The 9,812-nt window shown below is 35.8% G+C and overlaps 2 protein-coding genes across 2 annotated transcripts; one reads left to right on the top strand and one right to left on the bottom strand.

Moving 5' to 3' along the window:
- Positions 1-957: 957 nt before the first annotated feature.
- On the bottom strand, positions 958-7,659 carry LOC134255556 (uncharacterized). The gene is made up of 2 exons (XM_062738084.1): positions 7,541-7,659; positions 958-1,399 (listed from the first exon to the last, which is right to left on the bottom strand). Exons 1-2 carry the CDS (start codon positions 7,657-7,659, stop codon positions 958-960), a joined length of 561 nt encoding a protein of 186 aa, XP_062594068.1.
- A 1,105-nt stretch (positions 7,660-8,764) lies between these two features.
- LOC134255555 (uncharacterized) lies at positions 8,765-9,581 on the top strand. Its single transcript, XM_062738082.1, has 2 exons — positions 8,765-8,984; positions 9,361-9,581. The coding sequence occupies exons 1-2, from the start codon at positions 8,765-8,767 to the stop codon at positions 9,579-9,581; spliced, it is 441 nt and encodes a 146-aa protein (XP_062594066.1).
- The last annotated feature ends 231 nt before the right edge of the window (positions 9,582-9,812 follow it).

Below are 9,812 nucleotides of genomic sequence, written 5' to 3'. Positions count from 1 at the left end.
TTTTAAAGCAATCTTTGTTATGCCAATTATGGAAAAGAAGTATTCTTTGTGACCTTGACCTCTGACTTTTAAAAAAATCTAAAAGTTGGCCTTTTTTCTCCCATGCTTTGCATGTGAATTCTGAAAGACCAAGCATAAGTCATCCAGGAGAGTTGTAGGACAGTTAGACAATTATGTAGACAAATATATAGCATCAAATATAAAATATTGAAAAAAAAAAGAATTTCTGTCATTGGAACATTTATTCATATAGATAATGACGAAAATCTCTCATTAACATAAAAACACAAATTGACAAGGGCATAACTGTTTTCTGCAATATAACATATTTAAATCTTATATTTGCTTAACACATAGGAATATAATGATGGATGTGTACAAAATAATGTCAAAGTCATGGCTGGGCATCTGAAAGTTTTGTGGTTAAGAACAGCCGTTTCAAGTTTTCTTCAGCAGTGTCTGTAGTAACTTCAGCAAAAACTTGTTCATCTACCTCTGTTTCAAAGTTTTCACCAAGCTCATCATGATTGATGATACAAATATTATGCAACACACATGCGGCAACAACAGTTTTCACAATCTTCCTTTTAATATTTTTAATTTTTAATTAATAATAATTTTAATACACCAAAAGCATGTTCAATGATGGCCCTGGCTCTGCAAATTTTTTGTTGAAAATCTTTTCAGCTGCTGTCATATTTTGACTTTCCCGGTATGGTTTCATCAAGTATGATGAGAGTGGGTATGCTCCATCTCCTACAAGATGATGTGGTCCACATAGCTGTGCCTGGTGTTGACAAACTTCAGAGTTCCTGAAGACCCTGGCATCATTGACACGCCCAGGCCATACACAAATAATATCTATAAATAGTCGGTCGTGTCGACAAACAGCTTGTAGGATAATTGAATGAAAACTTTTTCGATTCACGTAATCAGCCTCATTTTCACCTGGCGGTGTTATGGATATGTGAGTTCCATCAATGCTCCAATGAATCCAGGAAACCCACTGAAATCCTCAAATTCTGACATAATTTCTTGTTTTTCTTCATTGTTTGGCCACTTTACAAATTTCTTGCACAAATCACTAAACACATCTATGAGTCTTCTATTATGAAGTATCAGTGTGGATTCTTGCACATCAAATCTATCCGAGATCGACCGAACAGTTTCCTGCGTACCTAAGTACCAAAGCTGCATCATGAGGTCTTTTTCTAGAGTTGTTTGTAACCTTCGTCCTGTTTGCTGTCTTCTTTGTAGAGTTGGAAAATTTGCCAAATGATTCAAAATACATTCAAATGTCTCCCTTGATAATCTGAAATGTCTTTTGAACTGTTCAGGCAAATACCCTGGAATAATTCTTTCGACATAACCATCTATTTTGCTAATATCATCTCTTACTCTGCAAAAATAAACATAAAACCCTTAAAATAAATTGAAAATATATAATATTTTCATGACTAACTTTTTTAATAATACAATATTTTTTTTTCAGTTGAATGTTCTTCAAAATATATATTTTCCACTCTTAGAATTTAGGATTTAATTAACAAAATTAATATAATAATCAGTGTACTTACATAGCTGAGCTTGCAACGCATGCAAGAAAAACAAAGTCATCTCTTCGCCTTTTAATATAAGGGATTCAAGTTCTAAAACAGACACAACTGCAGTATTTGCAGAATATAGCAACTTATTACATTCAGCCATATCCTATACCCATCTGAACACTCGATTGAGACATATATATTCCAACCCTTCTGACATTCCCTTCTGCTTCTAGAAGGGTCCCAGTCGAGTGGGTCCCTTGTCTTATTGTACAATGTAACGATATATACCCCAATGCGCTCGTTACACTTGAATAATTTTTTGGCTTGGCTATCGACTTGTGCACATCTCCGATGGTAAAGCATATGAGAACACATGAGCTGATCAAGACATTTCAAAATCACAACAAATAACATAATAATCACATTTATGAATAATTATTGATTTGAATCAAACGTGAAAAAGAAAGAAAATGCAAGTTTGGTTGAAGATTTCAGTATCCCTGCCTGACATTCTAGCTATATATTTTTTTTAGAAAAATTATATCTGTTGGAATATTTGGAGATAATTTTATAAGGGATACAAGGGATACTTGAAACCTTGTTGAATACGGATAATTTTTATTTTCTACTTTGTACATTGAACTCTCTCTCTCATGTAACCATCCGTTAGACCAATAATAGGTATAAAATCCTACTCACTTTATGCTGTACTATTCATTAGCCCTTTGGACAGATCAAAGATTTTTTATCTGGCGGGGAAGTCGAAACTTGTTAAAACAAGATGTGTTTGTGAAACACTATGCGCCCGGCGGCAACAAAATTTTTAAAAAGCTATTTTTAGCATATGTGTCACAGTCAAGGTCACAAAGCCATTGACCTTGGTGTCATTTGAAAGAACTTGATTGGTAAAGTATGGATACCAAATATGAAGTCTCTATCTCTTGTGGTTCAAAAGTAATGGCAAAGGTACGAAAGACTATTTTTAGCATACAGGTCACAGTCAAGGACACAAGGTCATTGAGGTTGGTGTCATTTGATAGAGATTAATTAGTGGAGTACGCATACCAAATACGAAGTCTCTATCTTTCATGGTTCAAAATTTATGGCGAAGTTTAAAGTTTGCAGATAAAAAGCTATATTAGCATATAGGTCAGTCAAGGTCACAAGGCCATTGACCTTGGTGTCATTTGAAAGAGCTTCATTGGTCGAGTATGCATACCAAATATGAAATCTCTATCTTTCATGGTTCAAAAGTTATGGCGAAGGTTAAAGTTTGCAAACAAACAAACAGACAGACAGGACAAAAACGATATACGCCCCGGATTTATCAATCCGGGTGCATAAAAATGGAATAATAATTTTACTTTTGACAAGAAAATAAACCTAAACGCCCAAACTGAAAAGTTTGCAAACAAACAAACAGACAGACAGGACAAAAACAATATATCAATCCGGGCGCATAAAAATGGAATAATAATGTTACTTTTGACAAGAAAATAAACCTAAACGCCCAAACTGAAAGAGAAATAAACGTGAAATCTACATCCTAGGATTGGGAACATTGGGAACTTGCTCAAATACCTTCTCAGGTACGGAATTCAGACAAAAATTATTTGGACAAGAGGATTTAAAAAAGCTGATTTTAGGTAGAATGTGGAATTCTCACGGGCAGTTTGCTCTCCCTTCCTATATGCTTTGACTATTAATCATTAAATGTAATATTATAGTCAATAAATATAATTCACATTAAATTCGTTTTGATCATCCATGTACCACAGAATCAAACTCGTTTATTGTGTAATAAAAGTATAAATAACTTTAAATCAAGTTATATTTAATATGTCTATATTTTATTTACAAAAAAAGCCAGTACACAGTATTTATTTGAAAATTATTGATCATAAAGAAATCCTTTTTCAGACGTTTGTTTAAATTATTTTTAGGAGAGTGTTATGCATGTATTATTACCCCCCCCCCCCTCCGCTTCACAGGAAAATCTCTTCAAATGATAAATGATTCGTAATGATGCATGCTAAAGAATAAATTTGATGTAGTTAAGCCATGTTCATAAATTTTATTTACATCATTTACAGACAAGAGTAATATTTATTTTTGAAAAAAAAAAATTGCATTTTGTTTTCGGAGACCTAGATACAACCAAAGGACGCCTGTTCTTCCAATGTTCATATAGAAGAAAGGGTCTTTGGAAACGTCCTTGAGGCTTCCAAAAGAGGAATGGGAATTTCCTGTAGGCAGATCTTTTCCAGAACAGGCATTCTATGTAAGACAGTGAAAGTTACAGCCATGAAAAAGGGGCTCGAGGTCGCCAATGGTCTAATGAAAAGACATCCAGATCTAACTTATTATAGAGAAACCTGGCAATTTTCGTGTCTTATAAATGCTTAATCTTACTGTTGTGAATAGGTACATGAATGCTGTGGGAAACATGATTTCAATCTCAATTTGCATGATACATGTAAACCGCAATATGTATGGAACTCAGTGATGAAACTGGAAAACAATTTCAACATACGCCTATCTAAGTAATATCAGAAAATGATTCCAAAATTGTAGTGGGTCGTGTGATAGAAAACAGAGTAAATAGAACAATAATGGTCTGTGCAAATGATGCATGGAGGAAAATGGTCCCTAAGGTCGTTATCAAGGGAAAAACCACCGCCACTTTATATGGGCTGAAAGTTAGCGATGCCCCATGCGGCACAGTATTTGCATATCAAGACCAGAAGTCTCTGTCGAGACTGAAGCTCTACTGGTTTTAACTTATAGCAAAGGAAGAGAAGAGTACTTAAGCAGCTGGGATTTGAAACTTTACAACAGCAATATATAGAATAATGATCGTTGATAAAGTCTCTTTATGTTCTTAGTGTAGTCTACTTGTGTGCCAAGTTATATTGAAATCAGACCAAAACTGTAGGAGGAGTAGCATTTTGAAACAATTTTACAGACATTTCACTTTTTAGTAACCACGGCAACACAGTTCATCAAAATTAAAATTTGATACACAGAATTATGTACCTTAGTGTATTCTACTTGTGTGCCAAGTTATACTGAAATCAGACCAAAACTGTAGGAGGAGTAGCATTTTGAAAGAATTTTAGATATTTCTATTTTTAGTAACCATGGCAACACCGTTCATCTAAATCAAAAACCGATACACAGATTTATGTATCTTAGTGTATTCTACTTGTGTGCCAAATTATACTGAAATCAGACCAAAACTGTAGGAGGAGTAGCATTTTGAAAGAATTTCACAGAAATTTCTATTTTTAGTAACCACGGCAACATCGTTCATCGAAATCAAAAACTGATACACAGAATGATGTATCTTAGTGTATTCTACTTGTGTGTCAAGTTATACTGAAATCAGACCAAAACTGTAGGAGGAGTAGCATTTTGAAAGAATTTCACAGAAATTTCTATTTTTAGTAACCACGGCAACACCATTCATCAAAATCAAAAACCGATACACAGAATTATGTATCTTAGTGTATTCTACTTGTGTGCCAAGTTATACTGAAATCAGACCAAAACTGTAGGAGGAGTAGCATTTTGAAAGAATTTCACAGAAATTTCTATTTTTAGTAACCACGGCAACACCGTTCATCAAAATCAAAAACCGATACACAGAATTATGTATCTTAGTGTATTCTACTTGTGTGCCAAGTTATACTGAAATCAGACCAAAACTGTAGGAGGAGTAGCATTTTGAAAGAATTTCACAGAAATTTCTATTTTTAGTAACCACGGCAACACCGTTCATCGAAATCAAAAACCGATACACAGAATTATGTATCTTAGTGTAGTCTACTTGTGTGCCAAGTTATACTGAAATCAGACTAAAACTGTAGGAGGAGTAGCATTTTGAAAGAATTTCAAAGAAATTTCTATTTTTAGTAACCACGGCAACACCGTTCATCGAAATCAAAAACCGATACACAGAATTATGTATCTTAGTGTAGTCTACTTGTGTGCCAAGTTATATTGAAATTAGACCAAAACTGTAGGAGGAGTAGCATTTTGAAAAATTGTTTACAGACAGACGGACAGACAGACGGACAGACGGACGGACGCCGGACGCATTACTATCGCATAAGCTCTTCTGGTCTCTGACCAGTAGAGCTAAAAACGGGAGGATAACAAAGGATCTCTTGCAAAAGTGCTTCCGCGACCTATTTCTTAAATATTGTGGACCGGAGCGGCCCCAGCTCTTGATTCTAGATAGCCACTCGTCTCATGAGAATCTTGTTCTTTTAAAGCTGGCCATAAGAAAAAAACATATATAATATCTATTTGTCCCCGCATACGACTCGTATGTTACAGCAACTGGACCTGACAGTTTTCGGACTATTAAATGCGTCTTATTACGCTTATCACGATTGGCTCCACGATTAAAATCGGGGACTCGAACGTGGACAAATCGTAGTGATCGTATCAAACCGATATAAATCTTGTGTTCACTCATGGCTATCGTGTTGATCGTGAATTTTTTTGACCGTCAAAAATTTTTCTACGACTAACAAAATTGGATTTTCATCGTTATCATTGCATCAGACCGCATTGCATCGTAACTAACCTCAGTTGCATCGTAAGTAAACGGATCTAATCTGGCTTTCATATCGTGTTCATCGGGATCGATCTCGGGCAGGACAAACATCCCGCTGAGTTGCGATTTGTTGCGATGTCTCACGTTCTGTCACTGTCTGTGACGATTTGCGTGATCCTACTGATCACGAGCTGACAAGATATTTTCCGCTCAGATACGATTTGATACGGACAAATGAGAGTAAAGGCCATTAGATACGAGTGTTAACGCTTTGTTGGGAGTACTTAAACTTGCAAAAATAACGGGGAAAATTGAATGCGTTTCTTTCACCGATTGAAACAAGATGTCTGGGTTTTGAAAAAAATATTTTAAAGATGCCACCCAAGGAAAACGGAGACAAAAAATGCGGGAGATCGTATTTCATTCTGAACCTAAACCTGTTTGATCAGGGGCTACGTGGGAGAGAAAAATATATAAAAAGATAAGAAAACAGTTACTGCTGCTTTTCTCTTCTTTGACAGCAATAACATATGGCCATAGAAACACTACAAACACCATGTTTATTATGTTGTCATCAACCTCAACTTCTGCCATTCTTATATATTGTTTGTTTATGTTTTGTTTACTTTTTGATAGATAAAATATAATGGACTCAGTATACCCAGATTATTATATATCTATCGGGTTACAATCGTAGCTCAAAGCGTGTTTCATCTTGATCCTTATCGTGAAAGACATAGCAATGAACTCGTTGTACTATCGCACTTTAGCGCAAGAGTGCGCGATGAACGTATTATATCGCAAGAGTAGGCATCAAAACGTAGAAGATCGTTTCTAATCGGGCACTCGGATCGTGATACTCTTGGCAGATCGAGGTCCTTTTGTCAACTAAATCTTGAAAATCCCATTGGAACGTAATTCATCTTATCTGAACGGTAGTCAGATCGTCAGAGATATCGCAACACATGAAATTTATCCATCGTGACCATAGCGCATAAAAGAGCAACGAATCGTATAAAAACGCAACTATGCGCATCTCTTCGTATCTTGGCATTAAATGCAACAAAAACTCTGCGATAAACTACGATTGATCAATCGTGGCGTTCGTTACTGACCGCACGAAGTGGGAACGTAGCATTAGGGTCACCTTACCACATCGAAACGAGAGCAGTTTCCTGAACATGTGAATCTATTCAATAAAGCATTTGAGACGGGAATTACAAGGGAAAATATAGGAAATGGTTTCAAGGCGTGTGGGATTGTGCCTTTTAATCCAGGCGCCATTTCATCTCAGGCTTATCACCCCTCAGTTGCTTAATATGAAGTTCTTCCGCCCAACCAACAAACTTCTCCAGATAGCTCTATTTCTGCTGTAAAATCACCACCAGCATCTCAGCGCACATGTACAGTGATTCTGGCTTCTTCTGACATTGCAATTATGGATCCGACTTCTTCGCCGCCGATTTCTCCATGTGCTCGGGACTCATGTACCCCCGTGTCCATTCCTGAAACACATAGTCCCGAAACTCTACCTTCTTGCAGTACCATCTTGATTTCTGAATCCAATAATAATTCTAAGGCTCCGTCCGAATTGACACCCTTCTCGATTTTTGAATCTCAGACCCATGGGACCCCAGTTTAGATCTTTGGTCCAAAGTCAAGTTCCATAGCCCTTTTAATCAAACAGATGAATAGCACATTGTAAATGTATATATGTACACTTTTTTATGCACAATGTAAATTGTTTTCCATAGCACTTAAGATTATTTAATGTATACTTGTTAATTGTATGTGTATGGTCATCAGGGTTAATGGAACATGTTCCATGTAGATGTAGATGAGGCTTCCTCTGCATTTATTCCCCTCTCGATTCCTGACCCCCATAGTTCTGACCGAGTCTTAATTCCTCTGAAATCAGCATGTATCAACGACAAATTTGTTGTTGATGACCCTGAAGCTTTGCTGTTTTTAATAACTTCAGTACAATGCCAAATAGTTTTAGATGACAACGCCAACAATAGATCAGTACATGAAGACGAACTTCTACAAATTGCCACTGGAGATTGTCAAAGTCTATCTGCTGATGGGGATGTCCCCCAAATTATACAGTGTATCTGTTGAATCTGTTTGGAATAGTGTGGTTGAGAGTATATCTCTACCCCTAAGCCACCCAATACAGCTAAGGGCGCTTTAAGTACATACGCAACGCAGCTTACCTACTGATTTTTTTTTCTTCAAAATAATTTGAAATTTTAGTACCCTTACATATTCTTAGACAAAAAATCAGCACGAGTTATCAGGGTTTCGAACAGATATCAAATGATGAAAGTCCTTGCACTATTCAAAGAAAAATACACAAAATTTACTAAACGTATTCAAGATTTTTTTCATCCAAATTTGTTTCAGAAGAGGTGTACAACACCATATATAGACATTTAAAGTATTGCTCACAGGTCTTTCATTTATTGAAACTCTTCAACTACAGGAGGGAAGAAGCAAATAAAGTTAGTACTATTTGTCCTTTAAGAAATCAAAGACCAAAATATCACATCTCATATTAACAACAGATGATGTTATTGTTGAGAAGAAAGAAAAATAGAAATGGAGTTTGACGAATTCGATTTTGAGGCAACTGATTTTTCAACACTTAGACATGTTATGCAGTAGTCAATTAGAAGATATCACAGAAAATCTCAGCATCCCTGCCTTATCTGACCTCCCCAAGCCTGAGACCCCTGCCATCCCTCTCAACGTGCTCAAAACAGGCAATAGATTTAAAGAAAGTACAGACGACGAGGTGAACAGGTTGTTTGAAGCTCGCCAAACTCCCGGGACCAAGAAAAACACTAACTGGGGATGTAAAATGTTTCAAGGTAAATATACATGTAAGATGGGGCATCAATACTGCCAACTATAAATGTTTAAAGAAATACACAAAAAAAGTAAATTCTATTTTTTTTTAAATATAGAAAATCGGCATTACTTTTCATTTCTAATTAAAAAAACATGTCAACAACAGGGATTGAACCTGTTCCTCATTCCTTTTAGTAAAGGAAAGTGTTCGCCAATACACCATGTCAGCATTCAAATGTGAAATGAATATGTAATGTCAATATTTCTATCCAAAATAAATCTCATATACAGTAGAAATCTAGGGAAAAAAAACATTCCATGCAAAAAAAAAAAAAAAAAGCAAATTATGAAAAATATAATGCATAATTAATTTAGGATATTTGTCTTTAATATTAGACTGGAGCATTGAGAGAAGAGGGGAGCCTGTAGATTTAGAAGCAATATCACCAAGTCAACTTAATGGTCTCCTAGAGAAATACTGTGAGGCAAGGCCCTTAAAAGATGGGGAACTTTATCATAAAAATATATTGAAAAAATTGAGAGGGGCTATTAACCGAAAACTGGCAGATCTAAAGAGAAACATAGACATAGTTAAAGACAAAGATTTTTACATCTAATGGAGTCCTAAATGGATTGTTGAAAGAACGTGTTAGGGAGGGCACCTCAAAATCAACACAGCACAAAGACCTCATCGAAAAATGTGATATGGAAAAAATATTACTTACTTCAAGGATGCGCAACTTAACTCAATCATTTTTCGACAATGCGTCTACTTCAATATTGCAATCCACTTCATTTCTAGGGGCCAAGAATTTCATCACCAACTGAAGTTGGATTCCTTCTCTTTT

The sequence above is a fragment of the Saccostrea cucullata genome, unplaced genomic scaffold (assembly GCF_032062105.1).
Source record: "Saccostrea cucullata isolate Sc308-1 unplaced genomic scaffold, CSIRO_AGI_Scuc_v1 ctg2497, whole genome shotgun sequence".
In the NCBI taxonomy this organism is placed as follows: Eukaryota; Metazoa; Mollusca; class Bivalvia; order Ostreida; family Ostreidae; genus Saccostrea; species Saccostrea cuccullata.
This window is presented reverse-complemented; position numbering and strand designations above follow the sequence as displayed.